The sequence below is a fragment of the Endocarpon pusillum genome (genome assembly GCF_000464535.1).
Source record: "Endocarpon pusillum Z07020 unplaced genomic scaffold scaffold2738, whole genome shotgun sequence".
Lineage (NCBI taxonomy): Eukaryota > Fungi > Ascomycota > Eurotiomycetes > Verrucariales > Verrucariaceae > Endocarpon > Endocarpon pusillum.
The window spans coordinates 916-24206 of NW_006916231.1; the positions used below are offsets into that span (position 1 = coordinate 916).

Sequence of the window (23291 nt, forward strand, 5' to 3'; positions counted from 1 at the left end):
TTTAAGACTAGATAAGCTCCTGAACTAAGTAATCTAATTAGTTATATAAGAAAAGATAACCCTAGTTAAGCGTTTCTTTTAAGTATGCTTAGACTAAGGAGTTTAACTAGATTACTATAAAATAGTATATATAGTAATACTTAAGAAACTAGGAAAAAGTAATTATATAAACCTAAGAGTATACAGATTAATAGCTCTTCTTAATACTATAAGAAAGATCTTAAAAGTAGTTATCTCAAACTAAATTAAATATATAGCTAAAGTATATAATCTGCTTCTTAATACTTAATATAATATATATATAGGCTAAGTTATAAAAATAGTACTTTAATAGATTATAAAGAAAATATATATAATTTAGGAAAGAGGAAGAAAAAGAATAGCTAGTCTTTTATTATTAGACGTCTCTAAAGCATTTAATAAAGTCTTATATACTTGGCTTACTTATAATCTGAGAAAAAAAAGAATTCTAGAATTACTTATATAATAGGTAGCAGATTTCCTCTTAAACTATTATATAGAAGTAAAAGTTAATAACTTTATGTTACTAGAGACACTAGTAATAATAGGAATCCTTTAGAGATTACTAATATTACTAATTTTATATCTCTTATGTTGCATTTTACGACAGAGTGGTGGATACACGGTTCTCTTTAGTTCGTAAGAACAATGTGAGATGGTTTCGGGCATTTGTGAGCGAGCGATTATCCAAAGGCGCGCGACTACATGAAGACGATAGTAAGAATTGTCAGAGCATTGCAACGTCTCCCAAACCGAGTAGCGTGTGAAAAATAAACATAGAGGTCGTAGGTTGTCAGAATTTGAGTCTTGTCAATAATTATCCCTTGTGTCACTGAATTGATTATATCTCCTGTTAGCACATGGACATGCCTAACGGTAGTATGCCAGCACCTACTGCTCTTGAAATACTATAGCAGAACGTCTTTTGGTCTTGCATACAAACGGTGTAGATGGAGGTGTGACCGATGAGTGTTTCACGCTTGCTTCAGAATCGTCTAAGGTTCACATGACTCTACACTTTACAAACCGCTGTGCTTGCTATTAATGATCTTTGCCCGGTTCCTTGAAAGGAGGTTAGGGGTTTGGTGTTAGGCGTCGGTGGGGGGGCTCAACGGGGCATTATCACAGTCAGAGTCCGATTCAGCAATTTCCCACGAGGTGTTTAGACCGCCTTAAACAGCAAGATAAGCTTGTTATTTCTCCGCTCTCTTGTGAACCCGGTCGAGGTACTCTTGGGAATATCCAAGGTGTCTGTCGAACACGCTGTATGCCGCTTGATCCCAAGACATGCCGTCAATGAGAACTGAGAAGAGAACTGAGAACACAGCTGTTATAAGCCAAGATAGCGTGTTTCTGTCAGAGCCTTGGGGTGTAAATTAGATTCTTCAGTCATCAGCCACCGAACGGTCAGCCCACTCTTCAAATAACGGTTAATACCTCCATGCATACTTTTACAACCAAATTTCAAAGCCATGCACTTCACGCACAAGATATCCAGCGTACAATATTGCTACGCTGCCACAAGAGTCAACCCGCCTCAAGAATATACGCAAATATTAAAAAGAGATATTATTAAAGGTCAACTGACACAGAGGAAAAGAGGATTATTTAGAAGAGCGACCGAAAAACAAGAAAATCTTTCATATCTTAAAGACCTGTCGGCAATGCGAGCCAAGATAGAGGCTTTTCATGGTCATGTTTAGAGATGGGACCGATTTGGGGCCCCAGTCCACAAACTGGGCACCCTGGGTATCGTCATCTAAATTTGACGAGAAAGACACGACACGACGATGAGACCACGATGCATGATTAGCTTGTAGGAGCGGAAGGAAAAAGTGACTGAGCAAGACCTGAGCAGTCTGAGCAAGTGGGTGAGCAACCTGAGCAGAGGGTGTAACGAGGGTGGATAGCGTCTGAGCAAAGGCGGCGATGCTGACTAACCAGATGGAGGACCCACCAGAAAAAATCTTATGGGATAGTACCCCAGTAACGTCGTAATATGTGAATCAAAGAGAGGCTGTGCGTCGTGGTGGCATTTCGTTTGCTATCAAAGGCGAAGTAGACGTCGGAGTACAAATCTCGCACTGGAGAGTTGAAGCAGCGTTGAGCAGAATCATGCCTGAAGATGCGCTGACCTTTATTGATATTTAGATATGGCTTGATGGTTCCTGTATGGATTGGCATCCTGTGCGAGAATGGAACCTTCATAGTGTCTCGAATTGAGTAGCTTTGCATTCGATACTGCGCTATGTAGCATGAGAAGTTCTTTGTGTAGAAGTCTCCCAGATTGAGTTTTGAGAGAGGTCTGACCAAGTGTGCCACCGGATTCACAGTCCCGCAACTATGAAATATTCTTGAACGCTTTCCTGTTGTCAGTAGCTTGAAGTGTGACCCGCATCCAGTAGGTGACTGGTCAAAGTGTGTTAATTTTGGTCAACATTGCTATTTCATTTCCTTGGAAGTCAAGGAGCTAGCGCAACATAATTGACAAGTGATTCTAACAGAGGAAGGGAAGCGAAGCAATCACATATGTTAAGCTGAGATGGAATAAGTGAACATCATGGGGATCGTTTCAAGCACTTCGAACTGAAGGTGAAAGGTATTCAAACCTCATCCATTTGCTACTTCTTTCATTCATATGAACGCATGATCTCCCATCCTCTTAGCCTTTGCTGTCCAAGGATGTATACTGCCTCGTCTGGCCATCCTGCAGGAGATCCTGTTAGTAATCCGGAGAACGCTCTCCTAAGAGAACTATCCAACGTACAGTCTAACGGGAATCTAGGCACCAAGGTAAAATGTAGCCTTGTCAGTCTGTGCAAGGCCCTTCTTGTCTTGCAAGTATTACTTTCTAAAAGGTTAAGGTTGTCTGTCAGCTGCTAATTGGAACCGTGGTCTAGCCAGCGGCGATGATGTGTACTGGTGTATCTCGCATCGGGAGTCTGGTTCTTGTATTCCATTAATGTTTTCCAAGGTGTACTGGCATCAGTGTTAAACATCTAAGAACGTAGTTGGCTAGATATCATTCCAAATAAATCTCAGCTCTTAGGTGGTGTATCATCGTGCAAGGTAAGTTAAGTATTAAGCAGTGCTTTGGGTGACCAGACGAAGTCAAGGCCTGCTGCCACCCTTTCAAGTATTTAAGAGGAAATTCAACCAGCTAGCGCCAGGCTACGCAAGTCCAACCATGGAAGTGGCATCTGGCCTAAGCTGTAGAGACGCCCTCAACAACTATATGTGTGGTGACAAGGTGTCAACAGAAGCAGCCAATTGCCACATCCCGAAGTTTTGATTGCTACATGGATGTAACAATCGAGTCCGAAGCTGAATATGCTAACTTGGTTACATGCGTGAAGCCGCATCCCCTTTTTAATGCGGCTCGAGTGCGGCATTGCTCTTGGCATTTTGTCCGTGCGGCACAATACCTCGACGGGTGTCATAAGTAGTAACCGACCGGAAGGTCTTTCTTATTTCTGCCATGCATAGGTACGTAGAATAGTTTGCATCTTATCAAACGGATCTTGGCGATGCATAGTAGATAGCGTCGAAGTCGTTCCGTTCCTACCCAGCAGGTTCGATAAGCTCGATACATGGACTGCATTGGTTCGATACTATGAAAACCTCCGAAGTCAACTTTGAACTGGTCGACAGGGCTAAATGTATCAAGTTCAATAAGAAAGAAGCTTAACTCAAATTGGTAAAAGGCCTGTGTGCCATTGTTTCAGTAATAGGCTGGATGACTGCAACGTGAACGCCGATCGTACATTTGGACGTGTCACGAAAAAGGATAAAGGCGCCTAGTGGTGGTCATGTGTTTAGTGATGATCAGGCTAATGCAGACCAGTTGACATTCGGAGTCGTCTTTTTGAACGTAAATTACCTGAGGTGTCACTGATCTAGAGCAGCGAACCCAAACGGCTGCTTCAGAAGCTTGACAGCTTGACACAGCATGACGCTTACGCAAGGACGATTCCACACTCATTGACTATTACCTTGCAACAATGTTTCTGGGGATGCTGAAGCTCAGTCTGAGAGATGTTCGTCCCCACTCTGAGTGCACATAGGCTAAATATGGAAGTCATTAAAATTCATAGATCGGAAACCCTTGTATCTGCCGCCAGCAGTGAGTTTTGACCATATCTGGAAACTCCTCGGAAGTTACGTAGCATCTCTCAAAAGCTAAAGCATAAGCGATACGAAACATCAAACTTAGCGTTGAGCTGATGCTGTCTGCCACGAAAGGCAAAGTGAGCACGGATAGTTTAGTACCCAGCTGCAGGACATTAGTAAGGGTAGCTACAGCATTAGAAGCATTAGTATAACCAAGCTAACCTAGACTGTCGATCTACCCCGTCTTATGACCCCCCGGGGCCCTCGCTCTTTCTACTAAAGCTACGTAGAGTTCGGCAGGTCTACAGGTCCTACTGTCCACACTGTGGCGAACACTCTTGGCTGCATCTTAGCCTCGATGTCATCGTCTGCTAGGCTTGTGTTAGTCAAAGTGTGGATCTCTCGAAATAATGTACGGTTCTTAATTGGCCAATGCCGTGGCTCGAGTTGGCCTTTAAAGCTAATGGCAATTGATCGACAATGTACCTTCCTTGTACTACGTAGCTCATCAGACGGGATTTCTTCATGCTTTTAAGTGGTCTAGAAGCCTCAAGAACGGTGGTAGATACCCGAGTGGTACGTAGCAGAATTCTACTGCTTGGTAGAGACATGCTAATCAGGATCAATGTTAAGAACGCAAAAGCAAGCACAATTACTTCGCTTGAAGATGTCAGTTGGGAACCACAGGTCATGGATACGGATCATAGTTACCTGACCCTGGGCAATGATCTCCAGGGTTTTCTACGTAGTCTGTTATGGGCCGTAAATTATGACGCTTGAGTTGAGACCGGTCCAATCACAAAAGTAAACATATCAGGGATGTACTGCTATAGGTGTGAGCAAGCAAAACCCAGCAGGCACCACGAGATAAAAGTTCAAACAGCTTGCCGGAGTGGTAGAGACGCTACAAGCTTGGATAAATAACATGACCGACATTGAAAGAGCACAAGATATTTATATTTATATTCACGTACATTAATCCTCGCTTTTTCGTCATTCTGCTCGGAGGTACGTGGCTTGCGATGAGATTGGGGCTGTTGGTCCCAGGCCGAGTTGTGGAGCCCTGCTTAAGTAGAATGCCTGGTATAGTTATTCAATAACGCATATAAGGACAAGTCTTGCCGGGGTCGTGCTCGTGCCTCATGACAGTCTGGCTGCAATGTGTGTGGAGACGAAAAGCCGTCAACCGTTCGGGCGTCTAAAGTACAATGGCTTTGATAATGCATGAGTGTAACCTAGGTACACTTGTACAGCCACAACGGTAGGGCCTAGGTTCGCCGCATCTTCGCAATGGTTAGTGACGCGGAATTCTGAAGAGAACGACAGCAACCAAAGCACATCGCAATCTGGAGGAAGATCATTCTACCCCCTGCCAGATGCCTTCTGCAATGGAATTGAGCATGGATGAACTTCTGGGATCTGTCTGTGTGTGGGTGTGGCCACTTTAGTGGGACAAATTTGATTGGTGCAATGAGCATGTGGATCCAGCCAGCCCTTTGTCCGCCGGCAAGCTAAAATTTCTCAAGCGGCATCATTTCACGCACGCCGCTCGTGCGACCAGCCAATGGGCCAATATCCTAGCTTCATGCGCCTCGTCTCTGTTCGGTATCGTTTTACAACTTCAATTGCAGCAAGCGGAATTTAATGGGAGCCTTGAGATCATTTGAGCTGGAAGGCAGCTCTGGTCGGCGTAGCTATGGGATGCTCTCTCAGACAAGTGTACTCACTTCAAGCTCCCGCCCTAGAAGAAGTTGAGATACGTACTCCTGGAGAGTCCGAATCAGCAATTGACAGAAACGCTTGATCGACTACCAGCCTTCTCCAAGCAGCATTGACCAGCATTATTGCGCCTTTCCCGGACGGGAATCACCATACACGATCGAAGCATTGGACTGCACCACTGCCACCCACCCCCCGTCAGTAGTTTCGCCTTCCAGTGAACCTTTTCAGACGGCAGAAGACTACATGCTGACGGACACCTTCGCAACGACCAGTCCAGAGACAGGTTGACTGTTGTTTCTTGCGACTACATTTCGGAGACAAGCTGCATAGTACTTGTGAAGCCTCTTTCCACTGACTAGTAAGGCATCCAAGCTTCGATGCCAGTTACTAGAGGGCAGCTCTCAAGAACCGTGCAAAGGCGGCTGCATAACCTATCTAATACTTACACCTCCCTGTTGAAGGCATACACGAACTACTAAACGTCGTTCGTCGATTATAGAGTGCTAAAAGGAAGGTTCTGTATGCTTTGATTTGTTCCTCGAGTCGCATCTTCATTGCTGATTCTTGATTAGGTTCTCGAGTTCCTCTTGTCTTCCATTGGACTTAAGTTGAGCGTCGGCCAACTCTCGGCAAACCGATCTATCGAACCAGGCGTTATCCAGGATTTCCATTTCGTACTATCGCAAGCCGGTCTTGCACAGACAACATTTCCTTCAGGTCATCGCTGTTGCAGTTCAGACGAGCGGACATAGATCATAGTTCCGCTTACATAGAGCTTTCGTTACAAGTGGAGGGCAAGAGCATATTGACGGCGAGCGGAGCTAGGCGAAGACAGACGCCCCGGACGAGTGCAGCTGCAGCGGATGAAATATACAACCTTGACTTACATATAGCGCTTCTGGCAAACTCAGGTCCGGTCTTGCATCAGCCTACGACACGGTCTGTTTGTTGATCAGAGGCATAAATTGAATTCAATATTTGCGCTCTCGGAGAATGCCAGATGAGGAGGCTGGTTCCCACGATACTTTGGCAATGACATCTCCGGATGTTCCCAAAGCAGTGAGCAGCAGCTCACTCGATGGTGTTAACGGTCCGTGTGACTTTGTGCTGCCTGGAGAAAGATAGACTTGCTGACTTCCATCCTTTCCAATCTAGTCTGTCGAACTCCTTCAAAGTCGTCAGCCAGCGGGCGAAATGGAACTGCTGGCCCTGCCTTTCCTCCACCCAAAACTGACAAGCCTCGTCCTCATGTGTGCACGACGTGCAGCAGGTCTTTTGCACGGTTGGAACACTTGAAGCGACATGAGCGGTCTCATACAAAAGAAAAGCCTTTCGAGTGTCCTGAGTGTTCGAGGTGCTTTGCCAGGAGAGATCTCCTGCTGCGACATCAGCAAAAGCTGCATTCAACCACTACACCCTCTTCACGCCCAAGAACAGGTCGACGTGAGAGCAATGCCGGAGCTGGCCGTGTTCGCAAGAATTCCGTAGTCAACAGCATCTCTAGTGGTGTGAGACCACGTGCAAACACGCTCAGCCATATTGATGCAAATACACTCGACCTGCTTGCGACATCTAACAGCACCGGCCGAAGCACAAATGCAGGCCATGCTCACCGAGGTAGTGATTCAGGCGTGATGGGTGTCCCAGAATTTGAATATCGAGACTTGTCAAACACAACGCACAGTTCACTCCATACTCTGCCACGCCTCAACACCAACGCACTTGCAATTGACCATGCTGGGGGCCTTCGGACTGCGCCAGCATATGGAGGATTTCCAAACGAACTCAGCATGAGTACGTTTGTATTTGGCCCTGGTAATACCATTAACCCCAATCAGCTGCATATGGGCGGTATGCAAGGGTGCAGCATGGACGACACAAGCTTGCAATACCCATGTGGCGGACCACCCAATAGTCGAATGCTGCAAGGTGGAGAGCATTTTGACTGGATGGCTCAAGGAATGGAGAATCAAAGATTCTTTCCTCAGACTAACGAATCAGCGCTTGAGGAATCATCCCCTTCAGTTATGGACACCAACAGTCCCGATGGCATCGGTGACAGCATGCTGGAGTGTGGCACCTCAATATTTAGCAGCCTTGCGGTATCAGCACCTCCGGTCTGGAATGCGCCGTTAGTCCCGCAGGGGCAGATGATGACAAGCCCAGGCAACTTTGATTACCCAGCTTCTACTTTCAATGAGATGCTTCCAGCACCGCAGGGCACCATTTCGCCGAAGTCTCTTTTGGCTCAAGGAGGTTCTCTGTTGGAGATGAATATGCCGAGTCCGCCACCTCTAAATGCCATAGAACAGCCTTCTATGCTGCCGGGATTCGTGGCATCGGGATTTCAGGTGCCGGACGGTACGAGAACGGGGGGTGCTTCAACAGCGTCAGCTTCATCATTCGATAGCGGTCTGCTACAAAGCTCAATCACAACGGTCTCCACAGATCTGATTAACGAACATACTCGCTCTAGCGTGCTAGCGAGCTTGTTGCAATATTCTGGTTTCGGCCAGCAGCCTTATTCTCAGCCTACGACTAATTCACCACTGTCACCCGATTCCGCTAATGGCTTTAAAACTCTCTCACTCAACAACTTTCCTAGTACATCAGATCTGCAACGGTACCTCGCGGCCTACGTTCAATACTTTCATCCTCATTTACCCTTCTTGCATATAGCATCTTTGAACTTCGAGTCTTCCGAGTATACTATTCCTTCCAGGATGGTTAACAGGGAGTCGCACTTTGATCACAATAGCATCTCCGGAGGGGGCGGCTGTCTCATGCTGGCCATCACTGCCATTGGCGCACTTCACGAACATGAGATGACACCATCCAAGAAGCTTTTTGAAGCAGCTAAGCATATGATTGGTGGGTTTCTAGAAGAACGTCGCAGGGCAAATCTTAACCGGAATAGCTTTGAACCAAGGCATCAAGGTGAGGCAGAGACCACTCCTTTGTGGCTCGTTCAAGCCATGCTTCTGAACGTTATATATGGCTACAATTGTGGGGACAAAACATCTGCGGAAATTGCCGGCAACCATTGTGCAACACTGGTCAGCTTGGTGCGCGGTGCCGAATTGTCCCGGCCGTACCCTGGATATATGGTCATGACCAACGGCACTCTCAATCCTGATTTCCAGATGAACGAACCACAGTCGAATGGTTGGAGTTCTGTGACAAATGATATCGATGATATTGATTGGCTGGAATGGAAAATTGTTGAAGAGCGAAAACGGACATTGTATGCCGTTTTTATTCTTTCCAGCCTGCTAGTTACGGCATATAACCACCCACCTGCGTTAACCAATTCGGAAATTCGAGTCAGCTTACCATGCAAGGAGAGTTTATGGACCGCGGAAAATGCAGTTACCTGGAGATCAGTGAGTGCCACAGCCGGTGCAGATGATCCTCCCATCATGTTCAATGCTGCATTGGGTCATCTTCTCACCGCTTCGCAGCGGCAGCACCATCAGCCGGGGTCATCTGACTCGCTATATGGGCTGGGAATCAGGATGCAACCGCTCTCTCAAAGTGATCTGAAGCCTAGCACTTTCGGGTGTCTTATACTGATCAACGCATTGCACAACTATATTTGGGAGACAAGACAACGACACCTGGGCCGGCAATGGACAAACCATGATACGGAGCAGATGCATGCGCATATCGAGCCAGCCCTCCGCGCATGGCAGGCAGCCTGGGCCGGGAATCCCACCCACAGCATCGAAAGGCCAAACCCCTTCGGTGCCAGTCCTCTTTCTGCCGACTGTATCCCTCTACTTGACCTGGCATACGTTCGGTTGTTCGTAAACTTTGGGCGGTCAAAGGAGGCCTTCTGGCAACGAGATTTCGATGCCATGGCTGACGGACTGGCTCTGGATACGGACCTGGTCCACGATGTGACCCAGAGCCCAAGCTCGAGTTATGATGAGTCCCATACAACAACGTCAACAAATACGTCCGGCAGCCGACGCGGTTCATTTATTGAGTTGCTCTCCACCGAATCTGGTCAGGCAAAGATCAGTGGCCATGACGGCTCCCTGTCCATGCTCGGCCCCAATAGCACGCAGCAGCCCGAGTCACTTGCGCTGCGAGAGCGGCATCTCCGAAAAGCGGCCTTGTATGCGGCAGATTCTTTGGCCATGTCCGACAAGCTCGGTGTAAGTTTTGCCGATCATACGTCACGAGAACTCCCTTTACAAAGCGCAATGTGTGCATTTGATTGTGCACAAGTGCTGGCGGAATGGATCAACACTGTGCAGGACCGCATAGGTCGATATATCGGGATCATAGGCAGCACTGAAGTTGACAACTTCCAAGCTGCGAACCTCATTCTGTTGGAAGATGAAGACCGAGATCTGTTGGACAAAATCAGCCACTTATTGCACAGTGCCGAATCCAAATCCATGCCGGGTTATGGATCCAATTCTCCCGACTACATTGGCTATGGGACTAGGATACTGCTAAACACAGCACACATGCTTGAAAGAGCTGCTGTCTGGCCAGGTGTGTGCACCCTTCACGACGTTGCTTCCGTGATGACTGACGTGATCCAGTGACCAGTCTAATGGCCCGTTCTCTGGAGACTCAAGCAGCGCGAACGAGAGATCGAGTCCTCGCTTCCATTGCCATCAGAACATAGACCCAACGCTCTGTACTGCGCCTTCTTCTTTTAATTCTGAGATAGCGCACGGAGTCCGCGGGTGTACTATGTTGATGCGACAGGGGCGAATAGGTTGAGATTTAGGTTTACGCATCACGCCTCATGCCTCACGCATCATGCACCAACATCACTACGGCACTCTGTACACATCATGTCCGCACAGATACCTGCAAGTACATACATTTGTTTTTGGACATATTTCTCCTTTGTTGTTTCAAAAGTGGGGGCATGCTTTTGCAAAAAGTTGAGACGACTGTCAATCTGTTCTTTGCGCCATGACCACAATACATTTTCTTTGGGACCTTGGGATCATTCGCAGGCGGCTTCAAAATCCACGAGTTTTGCCTCTGGTCTTTTGTTCGTTGAAGGACCCACCATGATTTGAATGACCAATGAACTGAATCGGGAGGTGGTCTGTCTAAAATCCATGTATTCTTTGGGCTGGCGTTTCAATGCAGTGTATTGAGCATCTTGCAAGGGTACTTCTAATAAGCAAATTTATCTTCGGAGCTCCTGATATAGCACGAGGATGTGAACCTGAACTCTTCGCCTTGTCTCGATAACGGTGCAACCTTTGCCACTTTTCCGAGCCCAATGGCCTAGTATGTAGTGGTTTCGCACATGTTGAAGCGGCTGCGTGATGATGGATTGATGTCTAAAGTAGTACCCCACGCTGGACGATGCCCGGACCATGCCCGGACCATGCCCGGACCATGCCAAGACCATGCCCAGCCTCACCAAATATTGCCAAGGATGTCTGTCGTGTCACTCAAGTTCCGGCCCGCATTACAAATGTGATTCTGCCGCCTCAGCAGGACTTGAAGGCGGAGAATCAATTGTAGGATCATGTTACACCAGCCCCATCTACTCCGTGTTGCGGCATTGATGAAGGCAAACCCAGTCAACCATTGCTTGGTCAGCCTTATGGAAAGCTTGCCAAAATGGTTGATCTGAGTGAGGGGCCGTGGTCTTTGCAATTGTTTGCCCAGTACGATGTTACACGTAGTTGGAGGTTGTTGGACGGAGCGGCTGAGAAGGTACTGCGTATATCTCTGTGTGATTGGCCCTTATCAATAGCCTTTCACCGTCCTTCTCTAGGGACGAAGCCGGCGTCATCCCAGACCCTGCAAATCCGCTTAGACTTCATACCTAAATTGGCCTTGTTGGTCTATCGATAGTAGTAGCTTACTTGGAAACTTTCTCTTTTTTCTCAACCCCCACCGCATTTTCCAGAATCGATGTCGCCCATGGTGCTCATTTGATTCCCATACATTCATTCACCACCAGTTCGACAAGGTCCCCTCTTTCATGGACTACACTCATTCCCGCAACGAATCTCACCTCCTGTCCGGCATCCTTCCAGCGCGATCTCCGAATCCTCACCACGGGCGAGGGGCCCGAACAGCCCGCTTGCTCCAGCCTCTGACCTAGGTTGGAAAGCCATGGAGATTGGGAATCAAGCGGCAACGTCAGATGAATGAACAATACGGTGGACTTGCGACCCTCTTCTACGACCTTCATTTACAACCCTTGTCGAGGGAGAAATAAAATACCGTGGTTGCGTGGCTTGTTCAGTCGCGGCAAACATGGCCTGGGATCATCTATCCATCAATCGACCGCATCTGGTCTACATCATACTGGGAGGGTTTACTAGCATGTTCATGCTGTGTTCTCTCTTCATCAAAGAGAAGCTGTACATTGGTGAAGCTACGGTGGCTACCATTTGTGGCATCATCTTCGGGCCACACGCTGCCAACCTGATAAACCCGTTGGAATGGGGCAATCCGGATCAGATCACCCTTGAGTTCTCTCGCATTGTCCTAGTGGTCCAGTGCTTTGCTATCGGTGTCGAGTTGCCGAAGTCTTATATGGAGCGCCACTGGAAATCGGTTGTGTTTTTACTAGTCCCTGTAATGGCCTATGGATGGCTTATCACCAGTCTGTTCATTTGGTGGATGATAGAACCGTTGACCTGGCTAGAGTCCTTGATCTGCGCAGCTTGTGTGACTGCTACCGATCCTGTGCTGGCATCCTCCGTGGTTGGAAAAGGCAAGTTCGCCAAACGAGTGCCCAAGCATCTGCGAGACATTCTCTCTGCCGAATCCGGATGTAATGATGGCATGGCCTTCCCTTTCATATACCTCTCAATCTACATTGCACGATATCGACCGGATACCGACAAAGTTGCATTTTACTGGTTTTGCTACACCATTCTTTACGAGTGTATATTCGGAGCCTTCTACGGATTTATGGTGGGATACATCGCTCGCCATGCCATCAAGCTGGCCGAGAGAAAGGGGTTGATTGACCGGGAGAGTTTTCTTGTATTCTACTTCGTTTTGGCCTTATTCTGTGCCGGGTCGGGTAGTATGCTTGGGATGGACGATCTGCTCATTGGCTTTAGTGCAGGCGTCGGTTTCTCCAACGACGGATGGTTTACTGAGAAGACGGAGGAGTCGCACGTCTCAAATGTAATCGATCTGTTGCTCAACCTGTCATATTTTGTCTACTTTGGTACTATTATACCATGGGACCAATTCAATGATCCCGAGGTCGGCATGATACCTTGGAGGCTGGTGGTGTTAGGGATTTTGGTCATCTTGTTCCGTCGATTACCCATCATGCTGGCTTTGAAGCCTATCCTTCCAGACGTCAAGACATGGCGAGAAGCATTATTTGCTGGTCATTTTGGACCGATTGGGGTTGGGGCCATTTTTGTAGCCATTCTTGCACGAGCCGAATTGGAAACGGGATCCACCAGCCCTCTTGAAGTTCTACCACCTCCAGGATCAAGGGACTATAATGTGATTTTTCTGATATGGCCAATAACCTGTTTCTTGGTCATCATTTCGATCGCTATCCATGGTTCGTCGATTGCAGTCTTTACACTAGGCAAACGCATCAACACTCTGACACTTACGCTCTCCTACACTCAGGACAACGAAGTCGGAAGATCTTGGATGGACCGTCTACCTCGAATATCAGCATCCAATTCCAAGTCGCTCTCCAAGGTGGATACAGCCTCCCTCGACTCGGGATCCAACGAGAAATTAGAATTCCCCCCTGGCACACTGGGTCCGACTGGCGTGCCAGGAAATTTCCTTCGTCGTCAAAAAGATGATAGGGAGAAGCCTGGAACGGCGCCGATCGGTAGAAGCCGAAAAAGAAGGAAGTGGGAGGCTGGTAGAGGGCCAGGGGGGCCAATCAGTCAAAGTGCCATAGCGCCGCAGCGACGGTCCGAAACAGCCCTAAAGACCTTTACTGAGGATGGTCCGGATGTGACGGACGAGAGATCTGCGGATGTCTCACCGGAAAGTCAGCAGCGTTCCTATTTTGAGAAGCCCAGTGCCTCCTCATCCACTTCCCCTGATCGTGATGAGTATGGCAGGAAAAGACCGAGTGCGGATGTCGAAGCCTATGAAGAAGGAGATGACATGATCATTGAAGATGAAGAAGGCAACGTTCTATCCACATTCGATGAGCGTGGTCGATCGCCAGAAGAAAAGGCTAGCAAGATCGAGGAAGAGCGTCGAAAGCTTGCGCATGAGGAAAGTGGTGAGCATGCCAAGCACACGCATGAATCACATGCGAAGACAGAGGGCGAAGATATTCAAAAAGCGGTTGGAGAGGCAGCGGATCATCCCTACAAGAATTTGAGAAAGCAATTTGGTAGCTGGCGCGGCTGGGGCAAGCAGAAGGATGGCGAGGAGGGGGGAGAGTCTTCGCACACCAAATCGAAGCCACCGGAGCGAAAGAGAGGTCCAGCCCATGCGTATCAGTTTAGCAATACCATCATCGTCGAAGATGAGGATGGAGAAGTGATAAAGACTTATACGTTGCCTGGTCCAGGTAAACAGGGCAAGACGCCTGGAGAACCCCAATCAGGCTGGCGTAAGATGTCCAACGCAGCTGACATGCGCCGCGGGCTTGGTAGAATGGGTACCTGGGTTGGTGTGGGTGGCGACAAGGCACATGGTCATTCCAACGCCGCCACAGATTCTTCGGCTGCCACAGCAGAAGGACAAGGCGACTCCGCCGTCCCACGAAAAGGCAGCGTAGACCGCCATGAAGAAAGTGCCGACTTTTTCGCCGACGACTCTCTCCGCGTCACCATTTCCCATATCGACCGCCATGGCCACGGTCTCTCTGGCACAAGCGGCACATCCCAGGCCAATGGCATAACTACCGGTTCTGGTCGTCGATATTCTGCCGTTGACTTCCTCAAGGAATTGCAGCAGATGGATCCCAAAGCGCAGATCAAAGCCATCAATGCTAGTAATGCGCCCGATTATGTCAAGAGCGAGATGAGGCGTGTCGCGGTGCAGGATAGCAGGGAGAATAGTCAGACGAGGGGACAACAGGATGGTGGAAAGAGAACGAATGCCACGCCATCCAACAGTGGGGCTCCGGCATCTAGACCCGGTTCAACGGCTAGAGCTACCAGTGATGCAGCAATCTCATCGCCTCCACCATCCTCACGCAATGGCCGACCGGATACCCGAAGAGCAGAGACCGATATTTCTAAACCTATAACGTCTAACTCGAGATGGAATGGTGAGAATGCCTTTCAGCGTCCTGGTGCGCCGAGAAGAACGACTACGGCGTCAACGTTGGAAGAAGAGGATGAAGAAGAAATACCAACGCATGACGTCAGCTCCACTCTGGCTAAGGTCAGGTACTCTGGTGGCGGTACCACCGCGGCGGATAGTAGAAGGCGGAAATTGGCCACCATTGTCAGTGGAAGTAGCAAAGAAGAGGAGGGAGACGAAACTGGTGCTGTTCCCGAAGGCGAAGAAAGAGAAACGGCGGCGGAAAAGCGAAGGAGGTTGGCTGCGTTGGGAGTCAGCCAAGAGAGGGCGGAGAGCGAGAGCGAAGACGAAGACAATCTACCATCCGCATCAACATACGCCGATGCTGGCGCTGGCGCTGTGAGGACCAATGAAAACGGAGACCCAGTGCTGGATAGACAGCAGCAGAAACAGCAGATGCGACCGAGGGAGATGTTGAACCCCGGTCCGAAACCGAGGATCCAGTGGGGTGGGGTCTCGGGACGGGAGGCGGTGGCGCAGAAGAATGAAGAAGGCGATGAGGAGACAGCGAGTCCGAATGCGAAGAAAGGCATCAAGGCCTTGTTTGGTGCCAGGAAACTCTGATCTGGGACCTTGAGTATCCTGGTCTCGCTCTGTCTGGGTTAGAGTTCTCGAGGAGAGAATACCCACCCCCAAAAAAACAAGAAAATTGAAAGATTGATTGATTCAAAGAAATTGAGACTTATGTGGATATGGTGGGAGGCGGATTGCACATATTTCGTTTGCATTGTTCTTATCAAAACACTTCTGTCTGCACCATGTCACGAGTTGAGTGATGCATGTGTCCTTCAGCTGTAGTATGGTACGGTAGAGTACAGTACAGTACAGTTACGGTATGATCCGAGGAGTAACCAGTGTATATAGCTTTGCTTTTACTTGGAACATCTTTTCATCATGAGCCTTTCTGTCTTGTGGTGGTGGGGAGTGTCTTTTTTATTAGAAAAAAATTTTTATCGACTCTAGATTGATTGACTGATTTATTTGATAGCTGTTGAATGTAACGCTAAACTGCTTCTGCTATCTATGGATGTCTGCACTCAATCAACTGATTAATGTGTTAACCTGTGCCGAAGTTGTATCCAACTCCGGTCCCAAGTTCAAGTGCAATCTTACTCTGGTGGCTGGTGGCGCTATGCCTGTTCCGGCATAGCACTAGGTCATGTGACGACTACTGGGCTAGCGGCTTGGCAGCAATTCAACATAGCTACATATATTTAGAAATATATGGGAAAGATTAGACGGCATATTTTTTTTAGTATATTTTTACCACTTCCGGTACCTAACCCTGTAGCAGGCCAAATGGGGCGAGGTCTGGAATTTGTCTGAGAGAAGACGGAACCGCGGTGCATATTTCTTTTATATCCTCTCTCGAGAAGGGGAATGTTTCATCTGGGGTTCTCGTCCGGCTGCGGTGGGGAACGCTGTAAATGGGCTGCAGGGCTGATGAATGGTCAGCTTAGGCTTTCAGCTATATTCGTAGGTTGGAAGATATGGCCTTAGATTAGGCGGTAGAAGATGGAAATAATAGGAGGCTCTGGCTCGGGCTCGGGCTCTGTGTTGCCCTCGTTCACAATGACCTGTATGGGTGCTGAGATTGTCTGACAGTGAGAATGCATCTAGCCGCCCAATGACACCGCCCGAGTGGTGCCACCTTGCTGATAGCGTTCCTGCATCAATAGCTTGTCTGAAGCACGTTGATATCCTCATCTTCTGTGGTCACCACGTAGCATCAAAGAAGCCGCTGTGAACGCTGATTTGATGGAGGGAGAGAGAAGTGGTTGGGACATCTGTCAATCTTCGCTCGCTCGCTGCTTTGCCCTACTCTGCTCTGTAGATGACGGATATGTAAAAGCACCAGATGGATCTACGCTGCGTCCTAGCGCAATCAAGACACTTCCATCGCTGGATGTTCCGCTGGCCGAGATTTGTCAAGATGGATGTAGAGAGATCGAGCTCGGGAATAGTTATCGTGACAATGGGAATGATACAGCAGCGCTATTGGGAGGATGCCTGGGATTCTTTGAAGCTCGGGTAAGGCAGTGATACCCTATCCAGCATTTTTCCGGTCTCATAAGTGAGATTTCTGATCTTTTCATGTCCCATAGCCGCAAATTGCGCGCTATCAAAGAGAATCGTCTGTAGCTAGTCATTTCGGTAGGTATCCGACGAACTGAGACGCGGCTCAACTTATGTCAAGGTGAAATGATCGGTGCCATCTAGCCCACTTCTATCTCTATCTCGCTCTAAAAGACCCACAGTGCTACAGACCATGCGAGATGCCCGGATAGACTGGTTCAACTCCGGAAATGTTGGTTTCAGACGCCCAGAGCGGCATGTTTCTGCAAACTGGAAAAATTTCTCAAAAGGCTTAGGAAAGACTTGTAGTGCAAGAAAGAGGGTTTGCCCACTGAACCAGATTATCTATGACAAAGTACGTACCAACATCTGTAATGTTCTATGTCCAGCGCTTTCATATAGGTCCCCTAGCAGCAGGTTGCAGAACCCGTTGTTAGATGCAAGATCGAGGGATTTTTGGAAGTGAAGACTACCCACTTCTCGTGCACTCTCTCCGCTTCCGCAAGGATAAATACCACTTACTCAACTGGGGTAACTTTCCATTGTGTATGCTGATCTACTCTGTGCAATTCTAGTGTAGGTAGCTTCTCCATGATTGAGACATTTGGTCTAACTAGAACACCAATTGCTTGATATTCTAAGCGTGATCAGACAGAAAAGTACTGGTGGAATTGAACTTGATTGACATTGGCGCCATGCCTTCTCTTGTTTGGTTTTTGATCAGAACAGACCAGAGCAGACCAGAACAGAGAAGTTGAGGCTTATGATATTGCTTCAGTGTGCCAGGCTTTAGTGATCTCTGCAGGCCTTGGCATGTTTTCTCTCTTTGCACCGAGTCAACACCACTATGTTACAGTTGCCTTTTTCGCCCCTGGGAATGAGCTTCCCGCTGTTCAGACGCAGGCTGGATAACGCCAATATAGGGATGTGTTCTCCGAGCTTTAGGACAAGGCAACCAGTCCGCATATCTTCCCTCATCTGAATGCGCACAGACGCATGCTGTCTCAAGACCTGGATCCAAACAATGTCATCCAGCACCGTCATAATCCCTGTACCGTCTTCACTCGCCCAGATCGACGTCTCTTCGCCCATCCCAACTTCAGCAACGAAGATTACGAATCCCAACGCCGCTAATGACCAGAAGTCACGTACCACTCTCCTGACTCCCCAGACCCTCCCCTCACAAACCCGCAAATCTCTCCTCAATCACCTCCAAGCGACCGACTCTATCCCCACCCTAAACGACCTCCTAACCGCCACCCTCACCCAATCGACCACCACAAAACCTCCCGGTGCCGCAGAATGGTCATCCCGTGTCCACACCCTGGCACTCGAACTCCTCCGCAGTGGCGCCTGTGCTCCCGCCTTCTCAGAGCTCATGAATGAGGTCACTAGACGAGCACTTTCTGCACCGCCGACTGATGCTGCTGGGCTGCAGGGGGAGCAAGGAGCAAGAGTGGGGGTCGGAACGATCATACTTCCCAATGGAAGTTATGGGGAGGATGGGCTGCCCGATGTTAAAATACCGAAGGAGGTGATAGAGAAGGGTATTGGATTTCTGAAAGAGAGGGTGAGGGGAGACATTGAGATCGTGGATGACGATGGCAATGATAAGGAAGAGGGAGAGGAGTGAGAAGAGATGTTTCCGCAGAAAAGAATCTGGGTAGTTGAACTTGAAACAAGCCCACTGGACTCAAGCTGGACAACGCATGTATGCGCCAGAGCTGCTCTCGTGAATGCACACCTCCACATTCTGGATCTCATCTAGAGAAACAACGGCGAAACGAGGAAAATGGTGGATGAAGAAGGACGGGATACGGCAAGCTCCCAAAATCACCCGTATAGAGGCTCGCCAAATAAGCAGGTAGCCCGGAAGACACGAGGCAGCTCGAAAACGAGAATGGGCAGCTGTCCCTCATCACAATCAGATGGAAATCTAGATAGGACCTGTAGCAGGTGAGCGTCTGAGATTCCACGCCTCAACGTGGCAGATCATGGCAGACACTGAAATGATCTTATACCGCTCCACCACTCTGATTCCCTCTCTACCTGCCAAACGACAGGCCGGCGCAATAGGCTTCGGCGGATATTATGAACAGCACCAGGGCATGAGGGGAGAAGTCGTGTGGATGATCAGAGATACACCTGCTCCGGATGAGACGAAAGGGAAGGCAGGTCACCTGATCTAGCTGCTCCAGCAGCTCCAGCAAGTCCATTTAAAATGCGCTATGATTCACCGAGGCACAAAGACGACTCCAAGACAGTGAAGATTCGTATCAATGAAATGCATATTGGTAGTTGTGGTTTTCTGTCTAAATATGCGCTGTGCTAAAGATATGTGGATAAGTAAGGTGCTTGGTGATATGAGATGATAAGATCCAGCGCTTCGAGCTCCTCGCAGACCGTCGACGAGCTGGATAGCTAGCCAGTAGAGGCTTCTAGCTCGCTCGCTTGCTCGTTCATAGGTGGTAAGCTGCATGCTCGCCTCATGCTCGCCTATGTCTCTCTCTCTCAGGCGTGAGCTTCGGTATGCGTCCATCGGTGACAGCACCACTCGCTCGCATGGCTCACCCTGTTTTGACAGATCGCAAAATATCTCCCCATCAATTATGCGCCGCTTCATTTCGCCCCGCAAAGTAGATCGTTTCAAAATAAGAAAGAAGGAAATCAAAGCACCACTTCTCATGCTGAAAGGCCGCTCGCAGAATGCAAATAACCCTTCCCCTTTCCACGCAGCCAAACGACATCCTTGAGTCTCAGAGTAGGCACCCTTAGGCATCGGCAACATCCACATCCACGTGCGCATAGCCCTCTCCATCCCGCCCACCATCCTCCTCCGGCCGAACCCAAAGGTCCTGCCACCCCTCACCACCCGTCATGAGCACATACTTGCCATTAATCCTCTTTGGAAAATGTCCCTCCGGCCTCGCACTCGCTCTGGTGTTTCGTTTCGGCGCCGCCATGCTCGCACCCCATTTCTGCTCAGAGGCCACGATGGACCGGGCGTAGGGTGCTATATCCGACGTGATGGTAGAGGTCGGGGAATCTAGCGATGGGGCGAGGCGGCCTTGTGAGGGTGGGAAAGTGGGTTTTTCGTTGGTTAGGGGCTCAAAGACCTGGGTCAGGGTGGAGCGGGTGAGTTTTGGTGGGACAGCGGGTTGAACGTAAGCGGATACTATGTCATTCTGAGTTGGCGGACTGGGGGAGAGGCGGGTTGTAAGTGATATTGCGATGCGGAGTTGGAGGTCAGTAGCGTCGGTAGCGGGTGGCATCCGCTGGCATAAATCGAGATCGCTATACAGATCTGCTCTGAAGGATGCTTCTTGAACAGTCGGGGAGCCTGCGAATGTTCTGTCTGCATCAGCGGACCATGTACCAATAGGCATTTCCAGCTGCTGGTATGCGTCAAACACAAGCTGGTCTGGATCCATGTCTAATTGCTGCGGAGTCAACCCCATCCCCCGGCGGTATGTATGTGTGCTGAAAACGCGTGGCCTTGATTCATCAATTTCAGTGTCCATGGAAGATGTCCTGCTATTAAGCATCCAGTCTAGTCCTCCTTTACGTGAACCAATTCCCATCTGACACCAGAAATCGAGCTCGTTGATTGTAGCCCGGAGGTCGTGCTTTTGGGATCGGTACAAATACAAGACAGCATCACGGTCCAGCTCGTGACCCTCAGTAGCAGCAAGTGTGAGGAGATAGTCCGTGGCCATGTCCTCAGCAGGTGGCAGGTAGCGCAGGATGCCATGAAGCGGGAGTTCATCTAGTGGTAACGTAGATTCATCGTTGCAAGTCAGTATGATGGGCCTTTTTGACTGACTGATCAAAGACATGACTCCACTCCAAAACGATTTATCCTCTTCGAACAGTATATCAACCTCCTCTAGCAATATCAAAGATTGCTTCTGTGCCTTCCTTGGCTTTTTGCTACTACTCTCCTCTTTCTGATCAGCTTGGACCACAGCTTTACGCTTTCTCCCGACCTTTGGGGCAACTCTCGCTTGTGTTTGGAAGAAGCCGTTCATCGTCCGCTGCTTGCCGGACGCAATCTCATCTTGGACCACAACATCATCAATTGGCGTTGAAGGGGACGCTTCCACCGAGCCTTCACCACTCTGGTGCTGGACCAGGTGGTTTTGTGTCATGTCACCTACCTTTTCAAGGAGGTCTTTCGCTCCGCGTCGAGTTCCAGGGTGTATTTCGAAAACCTCAAAGCCAAGTTCTTTAGCAACCGCATAAACCGATGCTGTTTTGCCACAACCTGTAGGACCACTAATAAGGATAGTGTTCTTCGCCTGACCCTTGTCGTGTGAAGAGGTCATCGCCCCTGTCCTGAGGACTGACCGTTTCATATCATCAATAAAAGGAGTGCTTTCTCGAGTAGACTGTTCGATTTCGGTAAGCTCATCGGCCTCATCCTCACTAGAAACAATGAAACCATCGACGTCATCTGAGCGTTTGGGTCTTCCTCTTTTCCGTGCTTGCGGCTTGCTATGTTGAGGCTTCTCCATTGGATGGGACCCTCCTCCAACTGATGTAACAGTTAATTTCTTAACCCAATCACGCAGCACCACGGCTTCGCGTCCGGGTTGAAGCACGTCTTCCGCCCTAGAAGGTGCTGACTTTGTGGTCCAAGAAGAATGATCGCATTTCCCTTGATCGAAAGCTGTCAGCTTGGTCGACAGAGACGACCTGAGCGTTTGGGTGGCTGAGTGGATGCTGTCCAGCAGCAGCTTATCTTCTAGTCTACGAGACATGTCCTCCCCCGAGAGAATCTTTCGTGCAGGATAGCGTGGTGTATAAATGTCTGAACCCCGTAGACCTCCGAAGCATGCATATGTAGCACGACGCAGGACATCTTCGTCTGCTAAGATCTCTGTACTGGCCCGACCTTTTGACTTGTAGGCCTGGAAGAGTGAGATCTTAGGGGAAAAGTGTGGGTCCAGAGAGGGCCATAAGCCATCTACACGTTGAGTATCTGCTGTTGGCCATGGTGTTGGCCATGCTTCAGTGTGCTGATTTATACTTCGCTTGGACGAGAAGGTAATGTCCTTCCAGGCTGGCTTTGTTTGCGGGCTTTTTGGCTTTGAAACGCTTTTGGTAGGACTCACAGATGCATCTAGGTCTAGCTCTTCTCCTTCCTTACTGTCTTTCCCCTCTGCAATGCTGGCAATAGGTTTCGGTGGTCCCGAGAAAAAAGGGTGAGTGGCCTTTTTCGGTGTTCTCTCGTTCTTAGGTGTTGACCGTTTTTCGGAATCGTGAGCTTTGTGATCTGATCTAAGAACTTCACTGATGGTACTACCAACCCTCAATCGTTGATCCGAATCTTCACTACCATAGCCGATCTTTACAATCAAAGAGGGGCATCTTGTCTGTGATGATCGAGCCTTATTGCGCTTGCCAGTGGCTTTGGGCGACATTTCAACGGCTGTCTCGGCAGCTGTGGCAACAGTTGGCACTACTGGCGGTGAGCTGAGTAGTTTTCCATTTGAATTCAGCTTCAAAACTTTCTTTTTTGGTGTTTTGTCCATGTTATGCTCTTGAGTTGAAGGGACAGCTGACTTTGCATCCATGGGAACAGAACTTGTAGTGAGCTGTGGCATATGTGTATTAGATGGCCGTTCAACCAGTGGTCTGGATTTTCTCTTGCGTGAATTAGAGTGACCGAAGTTGGCTGGCTGTGACAATGTCTCAACATTGTCACTTCTCTCAGCTTGCTTGACGGCCCGGTGAGGAATAAACCGATTATGGAAGAATGGGTGAGTTCCATCGGACCTGTCAGTTCCCATCATACCAAGGACATCCACCACCGCCATAGGCCTTCATTGATGTTATTGTTGCATGGTTCCAATGTTCATGATGGTGCCAAGATGGAAGCGTAACTCAACTCAGGGCTGAAGAAAAGTCGCGATCATGTACAGTGAGGCGCGTCAACGCTAAGCTCAATCTAGCGAGTAGTGCACAAGCTGCCGCTCGGCAGTAACCGCTCAGCAGTAACCGTAACCTGCCTATTTTACTTTCTGCTGTAACATACATGCCTTTTCATATTTCAGCCTACTAACACTCCGGACATTGGAAAACGCTAAACTTGAACTCGGCCATTGCGC

The 23291-nt window shown here is 48.8% G+C and overlaps 4 protein-coding genes across 4 annotated transcripts; 3 read left to right on the plus strand and 1 right to left on the minus strand.

Moving 5' to 3' along the window:
- Nucleotides 1-6885: 6885 nt before the first annotated feature.
- On the plus strand, nucleotides 6886-10495 carry EPUS_06075 (uncharacterized protein; the record flags this gene model as incomplete). Its single annotated transcript, XM_007803799.1, has 3 exons — nucleotides 6886-6943; nucleotides 7009-10359; nucleotides 10410-10495. The coding sequence occupies 3 exons, from the start codon at nucleotides 6886-6888 to the stop codon at nucleotides 10493-10495; spliced, it is 3495 nt and encodes a 1164-aa protein (XP_007801990.1).
- Nucleotides 10496-12102: 1607 nt separating this feature from the next.
- EPUS_06076 (uncharacterized protein) lies at nucleotides 12103-15669 on the plus strand (the record flags this gene model as incomplete). The annotated part of the gene is made up of 1 exon (XM_007803800.1): nucleotides 12103-15669. One exon carries the CDS (start codon nucleotides 12103-12105, stop codon nucleotides 15667-15669), a length of 3567 nt encoding a protein of 1188 aa, XP_007801991.1.
- A 2536-nt stretch (nucleotides 15670-18205) lies between these two features.
- EPUS_06077 (uncharacterized protein) lies at nucleotides 18206-18814 on the plus strand (the record flags this gene model as incomplete). The annotated part of the gene is made up of 1 exon (XM_007803801.1): nucleotides 18206-18814. One exon carries the CDS (start codon nucleotides 18206-18208, stop codon nucleotides 18812-18814), a length of 609 nt encoding a protein of 202 aa, XP_007801992.1.
- Nucleotides 18815-19952: 1138 nt separating this feature from the next.
- Nucleotides 19953-23000, minus strand: EPUS_06078 (uncharacterized protein; the record flags this gene model as incomplete). The annotated part of the gene is made up of 1 exon (XM_007803802.1): nucleotides 19953-23000. The coding sequence occupies one exon, from the start codon at nucleotides 22998-23000 to the stop codon at nucleotides 19953-19955; it is 3048 nt and encodes a 1015-aa protein (XP_007801993.1).
- Between the last annotated feature and the right edge of the window lie 291 nt (nucleotides 23001-23291).